The sequence below is a fragment of the Myxine glutinosa genome, chromosome 11 (genome assembly GCF_964187855.1).
Source record: "Myxine glutinosa chromosome 11, kmMyxGlut1.1, whole genome shotgun sequence".
In the NCBI taxonomy this organism is placed as follows: domain Eukaryota; kingdom Metazoa; phylum Chordata; class Myxini; order Myxiniformes; family Myxinidae; genus Myxine; species Myxine glutinosa.
In genome coordinates this window covers 21,130,977-21,148,040 of record NC_136271.1, presented here as the reverse complement: position 1 = coordinate 21,148,040, position 17,064 = coordinate 21,130,977, and the positions used below count along the sequence as shown (strand labels likewise).

At 46.4% G+C, this 17,064-nt stretch overlaps 1 protein-coding gene across 1 annotated transcript in view; it reads left to right on the top strand.

Annotated features, from left to right (window-relative positions):
• Nucleotides 1–17,064, top strand: part of LOC137436478 (spectrin beta chain, non-erythrocytic 1) — a 213,486-nt gene that overhangs the window by 139,539 nt on the left and 56,883 nt on the right. The window contains exons 22-24 of the mRNA XM_068130302.2: nt 2,893–2,983; nt 4,532–4,678; nt 8,678–8,941. Coding sequence (XP_067986403.2) covers nt 2,893–2,983; nt 4,532–4,678; nt 8,678–8,941 — 502 coding nt within the window. The remainder of the gene's footprint in view (nt 1–2,892; nt 2,984–4,531; nt 4,679–8,677; nt 8,942–17,064) is intronic.

Sequence of the window (17,064 nt, the reverse complement as noted above, 5' to 3'; positions counted from 1 at the left end):
CGGCCGGCAGCTTCGCGTGGCGTTAACGTGAGCGGACAATTATATCGCGGGGGGGGGGGGGGGGGAGGGGGGGGGAGAGACTGGGATGCGGCATACGCAACAAATTGTCCCTTAGCCTTCGCCAGTTGTGCGCCTCCAATAGTTCATAAACGGCAAGCAAGGACTCCTTTCGCATCGGTTCAAATCGTTCTCCCGGGCACCTCTCTTCTCATCTCATCTCTCTGGCTCATCCCTTGCACGCATCTGATCATCTCCCTCGTGCATCTCTCTGGCTCATCTCTCGAAGTAGTCCCACGCAGCCGCTTTTATTGCCCACTCGCGTATCAAGCCGCTTGCCTTTTGGATCCGCCTACCGGTGAGCTGGCCTCGGCTCTGAGTGGTCGCGAGCGCTCACCGGTCCGCCCCTTGATGGGGCATTGAGGGGCCACGCCTTCGTTCTTGGCGCTCCACCCTTCCTCTCCAGCTTGACCGTGTGCGTAATGGCGGCTGAGCCAGGCAGCGAACGCTACTGCCAAGCAAGGGAGCCCAATTTGGAGGAAGGCTACGCCGCAATATGAATAGGATTTGAAAAGGGGGCCTACTCTTATTTAATTAATACAACGCAGATTCAACTATTGGGAACAAATCCTTACCTGAAACACATACTAATGAAATAACTAAAGAAGATCCTATGGTGTGCTACGTGTTGCTCGTGGCCTAACTAGGGTGCGACCTTTGACCTTTTACACCAAAATGGGAATATTTACAGGGGATTATTTCTAAGGGATATTACAATATTTACAAAGTGGAGGGTTCTAAAAACCACAACAATATATTGTCGCGTTCACAGTCGGGATTAACACCCATGGGTGAAGGATGGCCAACCGAGCTTTAACTCCGAGGCCTATACTCAAACTATGGTGGCTCCTTTTACACGTGCAGGGGTGGAGGGTCACAAGGCTTACCTGCACAGGTTTCATTTGGGCGTCCTTGAACCCACGATAATTTAACAAGACAGACGAGAAATTAAAATTCAACAAACGAGCTTGTGGAGTCACACCTGGTTAGAGGAATATATTTTTTTGTATACAAAGTCGAGGCTCGTGTGAGAGCTAACACATTAAACACAAAAAATATATACCTTGGGTTTAATAAAGTAATGCCAGGATAACAGAACTGTCCGGTAACTAAAATTCCTAAATTGAGATGTCTCCACACGGACTTATGAAACAGACACAGGGATAAATAAATGAAAGTAAAAATGAAAATTCAATCAAACTCCACTAAAAAGGAAGAGTACTCTAAGGTTAATGCCATAACAGGAATAGACTGGAATACAAACGGGACACAAATCTTTGAAATAAATAATCAACAAACTCATATAGTGCCAAAACTTTCTTGTGTAAATTTACATTCACTAAGGCTGCGAATAACACTAATGCAACACTCGTAAATGATTTCTTCTGGAAAATGTTTGATAGTGTTCGTTTGTATATTGGAACTGAAGAAGTTGAAGGGGTTGATTATGTCTCTGCTACATCTGAAATGATGAAATTTACACTATATTTGTTTAGTGATAGAATGGGTAAGGAGGCTGTTGAAGGTTTTATTCCTGATGTGGCAACGGGAGCAAACACAGACCCTAGTTGCAAGCAAAGAAAGGGAATGTATAACGACGACACAAAAGCAAAAAATAGTTTTACGGTAGCAAAGCCAGTGAGTGGTGTCGGCTTAGTTAGCCGACAATCCGATCATGCAGCAGTTAGGAATGTTATTCTGCGCATTGTCCTCTATCCGTATGCTGAGAGACTTCTCCATCCTTTCTATGTGGATGTCACGGACCTAGGCGACCACCTTGGTGCTCGGAACAGCGCTCGCCGCAACACTTTCTCGGATCGCCTCCTCATTCTTCTGTATATAGCGAACGATCTGCCCACAAAGGCCGCACTCTCTCCTCTCAAAAGACCGTCCTGCCGCTTCACTTTCTGGCTCAGGCTCATCACTTTCTTCTGCCTTTTGGCAGTCGACGCATCTCCGACACTGGTCTTGTGCTTGAGAGCCATGATCGAACGATGAGCAGAGCAAGATGCAAAAACATGGGTCAAAGAAGCAGGACAAGAAAAAGGATGGAGACCAAGGACACACTGCACATAAGTAGTTGTGCGGGAATTGTGGGTAGCTGCGAGAGGTGTGAGTAGTCTGCCCATTGTTTGAGAGGGATGTTGGCAGGTGATGCCGTATTCAGCAGCTGGTAATAATAGATGCAGTGAAGCATTTTCATTTTGTAACTCGCGGGGTTGTAACACGTCTTATGCAGCTGGTGGGACACTCAGCACATATAGATGTATAGTGTGAATGGTGGGACATGCCGCGCAGCTCGCTTTTAGCGTGGCTAAAATATTTTATGCGGCCGCCAAAAGCTGTGAAAAAACGAAGTACAGGGCTGCGGATGTAGAAGTAGGATGTAGAAGTAGGTCATGCGCGCTGCTCGTGGAAGATGTGTTTTTAAACTGTTATGCTCACGGCTCGTGGAAGATTTTTTTTTTCTTTGCGCCCAGGAAAAAGCGCAAATACGTGGGACACAGGGCCGCGAATGTAAAGCAGGTTGCATTTTAACAACCATGAATATGCGGGGTCCGTGAATGTTGGAACCATGAATGTCGGGGTCCGACTGCATTTTATTCCTTTTGCTTGACCGCCCGATTCATACAACATGCAAAGCAGCCCATTCTACCTCTCATTTTGTTTTCACTATGAAAGTAAGTTTTTTTTAAATGAAAATTTTCTGTTTCCACTGTCCTTCCAAAAGCAAGAAAAATGTGCATATTAGAGTGACATATTACAAAGACAACATTGGCATAACAAAGACGAATATTTATTGCCTTTATTTTGATAAACACATTTTCTCCACAGGGCCAATAAAAACCGTCATGGTGCAAAAGATCTCGTTGACAAACTTCGGGACAACCAAGAACTTCAGAAACTCCTACAGGACAGTCGTGAGGTAATTTTGCTTTTGCTCTTCTTCATAAATGTTGACTGACTTGCTGAGACATTCATTTCAAATTAATCATAGCACCCAAAGGGGTCTCCATTGTGGAGACTGTCATATTCCTCCTGAAAGGTGTCTATTCAGTATTTTGCCCAGTTTTTATGCCTCCACCGTTGAAGTCGCCGGAGGCATTATGTTTTGGGGTTGACCGTCAGTACATCCGTCCATACGGGTTAAACGTCGCTACCCTGCACTCGCAAAGCGAAAATCAGGGTTAAGCATTCTTATACGTTCGTGTGGCGTACGTGCGTGCATACGTTTCTGCATTTTAAAAATTCATTTTCTCGGCAACCGTTGGGCTGATTTGCACGAAATTTTACCGTAGGAGTGCCTCCGCCTGTATAATTTTTTTTATTCATAATTATGATGCCATAGGTCACGTGGTACGGACGCCATCTTGGAAAAAAGTTACACCTCTAACTCCCAAACCGCTCAATGGAGAAAATTGAAACATGGCTCATTGTCAAGTTCTCCCCATAGGGAATAAGATATGTTTATGATGATGTCATCGGTGCCTTCATTATGATGTCATAATTTGACAAGTTCAACGCTTGATCTGATCAGTATGAAAAAAAAAAATTCCTCTGCAACTGTTAGTCTGATGGACACTAAATTTTCAGAATATGAGCGGCTCCTCCTGTAGAATATTTTAATGATAATTATGACGTCATAGGTCACGTGGTACAGGCACCATCTTGGAAAACCGAAAAACGTTGCACCTCTATATCTCCAAAACCGCTCTATCGAATTTTTTTTAACGTGGCTCATTGTAAGGAACTCCATATGGGGAACAAAATCATACTAATGATGACATCATCAGTGAAGTGGTATAACAGCCATAAATGTTTTCATCGAATGCCTTATCCTAAAAATCTGAAATTGCATGTATATACGTATATGATCTATGACCCATTTGTATTAAAATATTAAATTTATGACATCATAGGTCACATTGTTTGGCAGCCATATTATTTTATTTATCTTCTTAATGAAACTTGAAATCCACAAACATTGATTTTTTTTTCTTTCTTCATTTAACCCTCCCCAAGTCCACATCTTTCCAGGTTTCCAGGCTACCATCCCATCCCCTTGCTCCCTCACCCTCCGCTTCATGATTTATTTGTTTGTTCATTTATTTAAAGGATTTTTTGGAATTTCTTTATTTGTTTTGATCAATTTCTGCTTCTCCTCCATTTTTCTCTTCCACTTCTGTGATTGAGAGTTTGTGGCTGTATCCATCTTGTTCACTCCCTGTGTCCTTCTCCCCTTGCTCTCGTTCTTCCCTATGTGCTTTATTCCTCCAATTCTCTTTCTATTTTGTCCATCTGCCCTGCTGTTGGTATGTTTCCACTCCTCCCACCTTTCTACTGTTCTTTTTGTTCTGTGGTGTCTTGGTCCATTCTGTGTTCTAACTGCTCCACGAGCGTCGACACCTGTGTACAAAAAATAAAACCGTGCACTCTTTTACATTGGTCTAACAAATATTGTGCTGGCTTACAGCTGAATCTCTGGATCAATGAAAAGATGTTAACAGCACAAGACACAACTTATGATGAGGCACGGAACTTGCACAGCAAGTGGCTCAAGCACCAAGCCTTTACTGCTGAACTTGCTTCTAACAAGGGCTGGCTCAACAAGATTGAGCAGGTGTGAGATTACTAAACTATAATTTGTTGCATTGTAAGCAATTATGTGTTATTTACCTCACAAACACTGAATGTTAAAATGCATGAAGATGCTCATAAATGCACAGATTATAATATATAGCTGTGAACTCGTTTTTCATTCCTGCTTCACGATGCTTGATATAGCATGAAATTGGCTAACTTATGTTGATGAGTAAATTTTTCTTGAAAGTATCTTGAATAATAACAACAATAATAAGAATAAATGTTAAAATCAAAGCTCTGAAGCTTTACAGGAAGAGGAGACAACTTTTTAAAAATACAAAATCGAGGCTCATGGAAGAGTGAGTTGACAGAGTGTAAAAAGGCAACAAACTGACAGTAGGGCAGTGGGGCGAGTTGGGCACAGTAAGCAAGGCAATGAACAAAATGGGAAAGAGAAGAGGGAGGAGGGGGAGAAAACACAGAAAACACATAAGAGGGTTGGGTTAGGTTAGCTAAGATACGGTTATTGGGGATAGAAAATATTGCGGATAGGGATCGCGAATGACATGGGATGGGAGAGCACCACATGCTGGAAGCCCTGGAGAGAAGACTGAAATTGAACAACATCTGGAAACGAAGGAGAAAAAAGAGAGTTCCACAAACGAGAGAAAAGAGGAACAAAACAGTTTAAGTGTGCAGTAAGCTTGGATTTTGGTAAGCTTGGGCTGTTGGCAGGACATGGGATTGTATGGTATAATGTGGAGTCATCTGCCAAAAGGAAAATATGGTTTTGCAAAGCATTGAAGAGGTCATTTTATACTAGGAATAGGATTAGGTTCAATATGCTACCTTTGTCCACTCCAGCCTCTGTTGGAAGAGTATATGTGAGGATTCCATTGAGAGTTAGTTGCTGGAGGAAATGAGTGGAAGAAGTGTGAGTGGAGGAAGTTAGCAAGCCGAGAAAGAAGGGGGCATTGTATTCCACAGCCACAAACCTTGGCAAGCAGAGTAGCAAATTACTGTGTCAAATGTCTGAGACATGTCCAAAGACACAGGTGTGAACTCTTGCTTAATATTGAGTGCTACAATACAATATTGATTGGCTCGGAGAGAATCCAAACTGATGATCAGAGGTTAGGCCATTTGATAAATACAGTGGCTAGTTGTCATCTGCAATGATAATCAGATTCACTTACTTTGCTTGTAAATGGAAGTCAGCTGAAGGCCTAAAGTGGAGAGGATATGTTTTTACACCATTCATGTACAGTCACATGAAAAAGTAAGTACACCCCATGTAAAGTTTTGACTTTTTCAACATACTTCAACATACAGCTATTTGATCTTCATTTCAACAATATTGATAGATAAAGGTGATATAATGAAACAAATATCATGAAACATTTACATTTTGTAGTCCATTGTATAATTTAAATAAACATAAATGCAAATTTCGCATGTGGAAAAAGTAAGTACACCCTTGGCTCGAATAGGTGGTATTGCCCCCTTTGGCAGAAACGACCTCAAGTAGGCGTTTCTTATAACTGTCTACCAGTCTCTGACATGGACTGGGAGAAATTTTTTCCCACTCCTCCATGCAGAATTGTTTCAGCTGTGCGATGTTTGAGGGGTTTCTTGCATGCACAGCTCGTTTCAAATCCCCCCACAACATCTCGATGGGATTTAGATCCGGGCTTTGACTTGGCCATTCCAGAACCTTCCATTTCTTTCTTTTCAGCCATTCCTTGGTGGATTTACTGGTATGTTTATGGTCATTGTCATGTTGTAAGGTCCAACTTCGGTTGAGCTTCAACTTTCCGACAGATGGCCTCACATTATCCTCAAGCACCCTCTGGTACAATGAAGAATTCATAGTGGATTCTATGATGGTGAGATACCCAGGCCCTGATGCAGCAAAGCTACCCCAAACCATAATATTTCCACCACCATACTTTACAGTTGGTATCAGGTTCTTGTGGTCAAATGCTATCTTTGGTTTTCGCCAAACATGTCTTCTGGTACTGTGGCCAAATAGCTCTACCTTTGACTCATCTGTCCAGAGCACATTGTTCCAGAAGTGCTGGTCTTTGCCTCGGTGCTCATTGGCAAACTTTAGTCTTGCCCTGATGTTCTTTCTGGACAGCAAAGGTTTCCTCCTGGCACACCTCCCATGTAGATCAAATTTGTGCAGCCTCTTTCTAATGGTAGACTCGTGCACTTTGACATCAACAGTGGCAAGAGCTACCTGTAGGTCCCGTGATGACATTCTGGGGTTCTTCGAGACTTCTTGCAGCATCTTGCGGTCTGCTCTCGGGCTGAACTTGCTGGGGCGGCCTGGCCTGAACAAGTTGGCAGTTGTTTAGCATCTTCTCCACTTGTAGATGATCTTCCGGACAGTCGAATGATTGATTTCAAATTGTTTGGGGATCTTTTTAAATCCCTTCCTCGACTCGTAGGCATCTATAACCTTCTTTCTGAACGCCTCAGAGAGCTCTTTTGATCTAGGCATGGTGATGCCGCACACTTCAACAACAAAGAGCAAACCAAACTAAATGTCTGAGGTTTAAATAAGACAGGTTCCTCCAAGATGCTCTCTAACGATGTTCTAATAATTTGCACCTGATTCTAATTTTAGGTATTTTAAGTAGTGATAAATGTAGGGGTGTACTTACTTTTTCCACATGCGAAATTTGCATTCATGTTTTTTAAAATTATACAATGGACTACAAAATGTAAATGTTTCATGATTTTTGTTATATTTTATCACCTTTGTCTATCAATATTGTTGAAATGAAGATCAAATAGCTGTATGTTGAAATATGTTAAAAAGTCAAAACTTTACATGGGGTGTACTTACTTTTTCACGTGACTGTATATCGGATTGATATTGGCTGTCGTCCAGGCAAAAGGGAGGTGGTTTAAGGTGGACAGGCTCAAAAGGAAATAGCAGGAGTTGAGAACAAAAGCACTGATGCCACATGTGCCTGTCTCCAAGGGAAAATCAAAGTTGGCCAGAGCGTTCTTTTCCTTGTTCATTGAAAAAGTAAGTGTCAATGAGACAGTGGCTATGAGGAGTTAAGGTGGTGACAGAGAGGGATGGGTTTTGTACATGACCTTTCGAAGCAATGCCAGATTTCGGACAACCTGTTGTGTCATATGAGGGATGGGGAACACACATTAGAGATGGACGTGACAAGGTGCTTCCAGACTTTTAATAAGGAGACAGTTTTTCCAAGACTTTTAATCAGCCTTAAGGTTTATCAGATTATGTTTTCTGACTCACTTGAGGATAGACACAAATTTGTCTTGCAGAATGACCTGAGGTAGCCATTAGTAAGGTTAGTCTTCCATGATGAGAAAGCAAGCTGCTTAACCACAACTGCCTTGAGAGAGAGAGAGAGAAAGAGAGAAAGACAGAAAGAGAGAAAGACAGAAAGAGAGAGGACTGGCTTGCTGGCATAGTCACTTGAGCAATGTGGAACCTTGTGTCTTCAGAGATTATTCTCTTTGAGCAGAAAGATCGAGCGCATGTGTGTGCAGACGAAGCTGGGACCAGAATCCTCAACTCACTTAATGTTTGTATTATTGATTGATGTGGCTGGCTTTGCAGCATTTGGTTCATTCTCCACATTTTAACCCCCATCTTCCAATAACTTGCACCAATAAAATACCGATCTCCTTCCAGATTCATCATCCTGCGATGCGAGCCAACAGTCGGTAAATTTCAGAAGGCTTTATGAAACTCTAGACTTATTCACTGTTCTAACCTCTTTATATTATGTCATCTTGATTTTCAGAACATGCATTAAAGTAGGATACATGATTATGGGTATTGGTTTGGAACACTACAAAGACAAATTTCCTCAAAAACCATTGGCATCTGCCATGAGAAACATAATTTTTTTGCTTTTTATCAACAAAAGTCCAGGTAAAATTTGAGCCATTCATAAGTGAAATAAAAATAAAACTCCCAAAGTAGGATTGGCCTGGCATTTAAATTATAGCAAAGAAACAATGATTGTCTCATGGTGGAGAGCAGGATGCTGAGGTGCTAATGCGGGAGAAGCCAGAGACTCGTGCTGAAGTGGAGGCTCGGTTGGTGGAACTGCGAAGACTTTGGCTACAGCTGGAGACGACCACACAAAATAAAGCCACATTGCTGTTTGAGGCTAACAAATCAGAGCTCTTCTCGCAGAGCTGTGCTGACCTCGACCACTGGATCAACGACCTTGAGACTCAGATCCAGTCAGACGACTGTGGGAAAGATCTCAAAAGTGTGAATCTTTTGCTTAACAAGCAACAGGTGACAGTTTACTTTTATCTGATGCATTATTTATACACTGGTTGAATGCAGATCTTTGAGAAAATGTAAGAAGGTTTTTTTTTTTTCAACAGTTTGAATTTTTTGTGTATCCTGAATCGAGGCTCGTGAAAGAGCTGACATTTACTTCACAAACAAATCAACCAGACAAACAAAATATATAAAAGAGGGAGCGGAAGACAAGAGAAGGGAAAGCATACAAACACTTGAGAGCACACAACATTTAAGAGCAGGGAGATGTGTGGGAGGGAGAGGGCTTGGGGGGAGGAGGCGTGGGAAGGGGGTTGGGGGGGGGGGGGGTGGGAGAAGTACAAAACACAAGGACACCAAGGACTTCCAGGACAGAAGTTGGTATTTCAAAAAAGTGGAATTGGGGTGAAATTAGCAGGGATAGAAAAGATCAAGGTTTTGAATCAAGGAATGGCCCAATATAAGCTTGTGCACATATTTTATTTGACAAAGGACATCATGGCGCATTGGATGAACACAGAAATAGCAGAATTTTCCTTGTTTGTCAAAAATACACAAATGGTTATGTTACACAATAGTCACTGTATTTGCCAAAAGGAAAGGTTGCTGCAGAAAACACACACAAACACACACACACACACACACACACACACACACACACACACACACACACAAAAATATAGACTTGTTTGACTAGCTGAGTATGTGAAATGCTCACCAGACTATCAGATGCAATTTGTAAACAAACATGAACACAAAAAAACCTTTAAAAGTAACCCCAAATTACCTTGCAAATAATTTCCAAAAACAGGTACGAATGCAAGATGCCGCACAGGAAAATGAAACAGCAACAAATACAGCCCCAACAATTGCAAAAAGACAAAATAAATACAAAAATATTGTTACAGACGTGGCTTAGATGTTATTTACCGAGCGGTTTTGGTATGACCACGTCTGCACAAGTTACCCGATTATACCCGAACGTTGACTAATCGCGCTACGCTAGGTCAATGAAGGAAAAGACACACAGCTGGGATTCAAATGACACGACACCAGGGTTCAGTTCTCAAGACCTCCGGAGGAGGTTATATTGTTACGGAAGGTTAGATTACAAGGACGAGAGGTACAGCATAGAAAGACAAGCACTTAGACACAATCTTATATTAACCCCAACAGACGACAGATAAACGGGACAAAAGGCTGACTCACACGGGGATGGATGGCTAGGAAAGGCAGGTAGCGATGGCTCCAGGTGCACCTGGGCTCAAAGGTCAGAATCGACTCGGTCCGGTCCAGAGATGCGGGGAGGTCGCAGCGCTCGGATGGCGTCTTGTCTGCTCAAGCTGGGGGCGCATCTCACGTCACGTCCGCTACGTGGCCGCGTATATCCGGCGGGGAGTGACACGCCCTCGGCTCGTTAGCTCCGCCTCGTGGAATCGGCACGTTGCTTCTCATTGGGTGCGTGCGGGGGGGTTTACCAGGCTCCGCCCTTGACGAGGAGCTGACAGCCAGCCCCTTTGTGGTAACCCCGTGGAGCGCATGGTCTGGAGCGCATTGTCAATGGCGGCTAACCGAGCCGGTGTCAGGACGCACACTCCCCCGGTGCAGCGTCGTTGTTGTTGTAATTGTTGTTGTAGTTGTAGTTGTAGTTGTAGTTGTAGTTGTAGTTGTTGTTTGGGGAAGAAGATGGAAGGAGGTATGGGAAAGGTCCTAAACTCACTACTGGTGCCATATAATCACATTCTGGTGCAACGAAGAGTCAGAATTAATGGAAAGGAGTCCTTAACTGACATAGACTAAGAATAACTAGCAAGATGTCCGAAAGTTGTCTACGTGAGATGCGGTGGACCTGGGCACGACATTTAATGGGGGAAAAAGGGGAAGGTCGGCTCTACTGATTGTTGTTTACAGACAATGGGACTAGGGAATGGGGGATTGGGGATAGTTGGGGAATATTGGGGAAATAGGGGAATATTTACAAGCGGATATGGAGGCCAAATTCCATATTCGCAACATTGCACCCCTCTCTACCCTCGGGGCGTCCCGACCCGATAAATTTTTACCTACTTTAGTGTGGCACGCAATGTAGTTCCCTCTACTATTAACTCTACCCTGAGTGCGACAGTTTTACAGATATTCACAAATGAGTAAATATGTCCCCCTGCGACGTTGCACCCTTCTCCTCACAGAAACACACCCACAGGATAACCGAATCCGGAAAGAATTCTCAAACTAAACATACAGCCGGTAGGGAGCATTATTTACACAAGACTACGCTGATTTTTACACTACGATCCAGGACCTGTTTTTGGAGGAACACATGCAGATGTTATGCATAGAGAGAGCACGCATGCTAGCATCGATACACCAACCCACGAGTGCTCTGTGGCCTACGGCCTTTAATAATGTGCAGAGCACCCCTTCCAAGCATCAAGCACCACCCCATCACACAGTGAGCACCATCCGGTGCACCAATAAAGTGTTTATGACTCATTGTGTGGTGTCGCAGCCGGCCGATGTTCTGCCGCTGGTCTTGCCTTCGTGTGGTGCACTTGGCCTTCTTACTTCTTTTAAACAAAATAAAGAAAGGCGCCAACCGCGTCCATTTCTTTATTGTGGCCGTCAGGGGGCCAACTATAAGTGGTTCACCTGTATGGCATAGGTGCCACGTTGACCCATAGGTCCTTCCACGGGTGGTGCTTGGCCGCAAAAGAACTGCGGTCCATGGTGGGTGGCCACAAACATTGCGGTCCATATGGTGTATCGATCCAAGCAGCAAGCAGCGAAAGTGCAGGCCCACAACTGCGAAGCCAGCACCTCTCTCTCCTCTCTCTCTACCCCAAAGCCAGATCCTCGGAGGTGGGAGACAAAAGAAGCAGACAAGTGAGTAAGGTGGTAAGGGCGCAAAAGTGCACGCAATGCAAGGTAATGCACACTGGGGGCACATGGGAACCAGGTGAGACAGGTACGTTCCTACCGTACGCTCCCCCCCCCCCCCCCCACCAGGTAACCTACATGGCCCCTCCCTTACCCCTTACTGTATCCACAAAACACAACACTACCCATAAACATCTACTTTACAAATCAACAAACATCCCTACTGTCTTCCCCGTTCCTCCCATATACCAAATTCGTCTTCTCTCCCTCCTAACCAATCAAATTTGCCATTTTCAACTCAACATCATAATTTGCCATCTCCAACTCAACATCATAATTTGCCATCTCCAACTCATCATCAGTCCCTCCTAAGGAGGGAGAGATGGAATCACCCCAATGTCTCATCCACGTCGTGATGCGTCTCACAAATCCACACAGCAATTCTCATTTCTGCAACACAAACAAAGAAAACACAGGTGTGGAGTCATCATCATCACCACAGGTAAGTGGCTGCGTATGGTGCGACAGGTTCATCAATCCTAACTATTTCCTAAATGACTTTAACAACTTTACACTACCCGGGGTCTCTCTCCGGCCAAACCATTGGCCCTCTTACACTATGGGTTCTAAAAACCAATTCCCATTGGCCAAACTGTGGTGCTTTTCAATTTGGGGTCTCACTCCCCCGATTCATCTCCCGGTGCCCTCGCACAATTTCCGGGCTGTGGCGTGTACCTCTCCCAGCGGGTCTACCCACCTGCACACCTCCACCACTGCAGTTGCCACCCGAGCTTACCTAGCTCCTCACCCTAACCTAACTAACTGGGGCAGGCCCTCTGGCGCTCTCCCCACTCGGTGCCCTCTCTGGCACTGGGCTACCCGATCCACACCCGGGATCCTCAGGCACCCACTCACAACTACCGGCTCCCAGAGCCCACCTGCGGCCTCACCTGGCCGACATCCTCACAGTGGTGGAGTGCCCAACCAACTACACACACTAACAGGCTACACGCCCAGCCATTTCCACAACACTAATGCACCCATTCACAACACCATTCTGCAACCGCACCACAAATGCCAATATCCAACCACAATTTACCTATACCCTCTACCTAACACTTACACTACCCGCCCCGGGTATCCGTGATGGGGGTCCACTCTTCCCCCATTCACACCTTCGCACCATGCACACCACTCCGTACCACTTACTCCAACTCTCTCCACACACCTGTACTTGCACACCTGTGCTCTCACACCTGGTGCCACCTGCACCCTTCTCTCCCCAAGCGCATTCGCGCTGATCTACAACACTCACTACTCACACACTGCTCCACACACCTGTCCAGTTGCACACCTGTGCAATTCTCACACACACGGCATCATCTCAGCTAACTACTCCCTTCTGAAACTTGCGCTTCCCAGTCGTCCCTTTAAACTATTGCGCTCCCACGTCATTATCATCCACACTAATCTACCTGCGTCCCCACTACAGGTATCAGTCACTAACTAAACTTAACGTTACCTACTGTCATCTTCTAGGGCCCTATCAATATAACCTAACCCACCCGGGCTAGTTTTCACTGCCATACACCCCATAATCTATTGCTCCTTTGCCCCCACACATGGGAAGGGTGGCAGGGATGCCATCCCACCACATCGGGGGTCTCTCACTACCAATTTTGCACATCAAATTTCAACAAATTAAAAATTTGCCAATCATCTGCCAATCACTGTACCATTACCAATCATCACTCTGCCAATCCTTTGCCAATCATCAAATTTTGTTTTTCTCTAATTTGGGGTCCAAAACACTAACCTCATCACCCAGTCGACTCACTAATACCTCTCGGTGCGCCAATCCCTGTCCAAAGCCCGGCTTCGTAAAGCCAAGCAATGGATGCTGGTTGTTTTGTGCCAGCGGCTGGATACATCCCGCATTCGGTGCAGGGAAGGAGGTTTACCCGGGCCGAGATCCCACGCACCATCTCGGCACGGAGCCATCCCATGGCTCGATCTCGGCCTGCCGGAATGCCTCACCAAAAAGTGGTCGCCATGACGACCCTTTCTATCGGGCTGCCCGCTCCGCCTAGTGGAGCACGGACGCGGCCGTTCAAAGCGAGGCCCAGCACGCACCGAGGGCCCGACTCGGCTATAAGTCGTTCTAAACTCTACCCCGTCTAACGTCGATGCTTCACCTGGACGCTTACACCCCGCAGCCCGTTCCTTGCTCACACATCCAGCCGTTTCCATGCTCCTCGTACCTTTCCTTACACACCTCGGTACACCCATTCCACTCACAGCCTTGGTCACACACCTGACCACCGAACACTTTGGCACACATTCCTTGGTCGCACACCTCACCAAAACACCTCTTCGCGCCCCCTCCTCAGTCACCTCCTCTGTGACAATCACAGGTGTGCTCTCATTCGCACACCCAACCACGTGCCTCACCACCAACTCCAGCGTGCATTCCCACTCACGCTCTACCATTCCAGGTGTGCATCCTTCCATCCCAGGTGTACATCCTCGCTCACCTGTCACAACTAACTCACGCTCCATGTCACTCTCACTACTTTCACCTCCATTCCTGACAGCGCACTCACCCTTACTCTTGACAGCGCACTCTTTCCTCATGCACCTGTCCGTCACACACCTGTCCGTCACACACCTTTCTCGCGCACACTCTTGCGTTACACCCTCTGTAACACTCCCCACAGGTGTGCATTCTTCCTTGCCTTTGACAGCGCACTCTTTCCTCAGGCACCTGTCCGTTACACACCTTTCTTGCGCACACTCTTGCGCACACTCTCCCGTCACACCCTCTGTAACACTCACCACACCGCGCTTCCATGTGCTCCCTCGCACACGCGCTACGACCGACTCACTTTCGCCAGCACCCTCACTCCTTGGCACACACTTTTTCCTCACACACCCCAGAGTCGGACTTTCTCGCACACCTCCTTTTTCGCACACCAGACCTGTCGCACACTTCACCAACGGCCTCTCACGAACACCCGGGTCCATCTCGACCCCCAAGCTTATTAAATCACCTGGCGCATCATACGCACGACCATATTGGTCACCACTTACACCGGGTCCTCTTCCTCTTCGCTTCTCCTCCATCACCTGCGAATCCCTCATCCGGTTAATGAGCACATCATCACGATCCAAACACAGACTTTGGACCAATTCTTTTATCTCCTCTTTTATCTCTTTCTTATCCCCTCTCCGTCGCTTCTTAATTTCGCTCACCCCTTCTTCCACTTCTTCTAATTTCTGCTTCACCTCTTTTATTCCCCGGTACGTCTCCTCAAGCTCGTCCTCCAATGCTACCTTGACCGTTTCCATGTGCGTCCTCACCTGCCGGTCCTTCGTCTCCATTACCTCTACCACCTCGTCCAACCTCGTTGTCAGTCCCTCACGTACCATCTGACATTCCCTCTTTGTCGCTATCAAGTCGTTTTTTATGTCGTTTTGTGTCGCTTTTAAACCTCCTAATACCGCAGTGTTCCTTTGAACCTGCTCCACTAACTCCGTCTGTCCCACCGTCAGCTGCTCCACCTCCTGCGTCAGGTCCTCTATGCCCCCTTGTAACTTTACAGTCCCCTTTCTCACCTCCTTCTCCATGTGCTCCTTACAGTGCCTCACCTCCTCGCGCACTCCTCCGACCTCCTCACTCACTCCTCTTCTGATCTCCTCTCCCATCACTTGCATCTCCTGCCCAGATGCCACCCTCATCTGCTCCATTTCCTCCCTGTGAGCATCCAGTTTGGTTTCTACCCCCATTCTGACCCCCTCTATCTGCTGCCCCATTTGGTTAACTTCCCTTTCCGCTTGGTCCCTCATGTCCCTCAATTTGCCTTCCATACTGTTTTCTAACCCCTCTAACCCATTTTTCACTCCCTCTATCTGATTCTCCTGGGCAGCCATTCTATTTTCTACCCCCTCTAACCCCTTTTGCATCCCTTCCATTTGATTCTCTTGAGCGGCCATTCTGTTTTCTACCCCCATTAACCCATTTTTCACTTCTTTTATCCCGTTGTCTAACCCCTCACCGGTACCCCTCGCTTCGTCCCTCATTACCCCCATTTCGTTTCCCATTACCCCCAATTGGCCCTCCAATCGCTCACTCTGAGCCCTCATTTGCTCACTCTGAGCCCTCATTTCCTCCCTATTCTGGGCCATAAGGGCCTTCATTTGTATGAAAAACAAGTTCAAATCCACCGGCGGCGCTGCCACAGTCGCGGGCGCGGTGATCAGCGAGGCGCCATTTTGCGCTCCCGCAATGTCGGGCACAACGACGCTATTTTGTGCGTCTGCTACCCTCGCTGCTTCGCTCTCCTCCTGTCCCTCATGTCCCTCAATTTGGTCCTGGACCGACCCTGCCTCACTCTCCCCTACCGGACCCCAGCTGTCTTGGTCTGCCATAGCGCGACTTTCAAAATTCGGGTTTTTATACAACAAAACAAATTTCGGCCGTTATAATTTCGTCGAGCGCAGTAAACGCGCTCTGAATCGATTCTCCCTCCCTGGTTTGGGCCTAACAACGCGCGGGAAACGCGCTCCGAATCGATTCTAATTGTTACAAATTTGGGCCTAATAAATTTAGTCCCGGGTTCGAATTCCACTCCTCGACACCAATTGTTACAGACGTGGCTTAGATGTTATTTACCGAGCGGTTTTGGTATGACCACGTCTGCACAAGTTACCCGATTATACCCGAACGTTGACTAATCGCGCTACGCTAGGTCAATGAAGGAAAAGACACACAGCTGGGATTCAAATGACACGACACCAGGGTTCAGTTCTCAAGACCTCCGGAGGAGGTTATATTGTTACGGAAGGTTAGATTACAAGGACGAGAGGTACAGCATAGAAAGACAAGCACTTAGACACAATCTTATATTAACCCCAACAGACGACAGATAAACGGGACAAAAGGCTGACTCACACGGGGATGGATGGCTAGGAAAGGCAGGTAGCGATGGCTCCAGGTGCACCTGGGCTCAAAGGTCAGAATCGACTCGGTCCGGTCCAGAGATGCGGGGAGGTCGCAGCGCTCGGATGGCGTCTTGTCTGCTCAAGCTGGGGGCGCATCTCACGTCACGTCCGCTACGTGGCCGCGTATATCCGGCGGGGAGTGACACGCCCTCGGCTCGTTAGCTCCGCCTCGTGGAATCGGCACGTTGCTTCTCATTGGGTGCGTGCGGGGGGGTTTACCAGGCTCCGCCCTTGACGAGGAGCTGACAGCCAGCCCC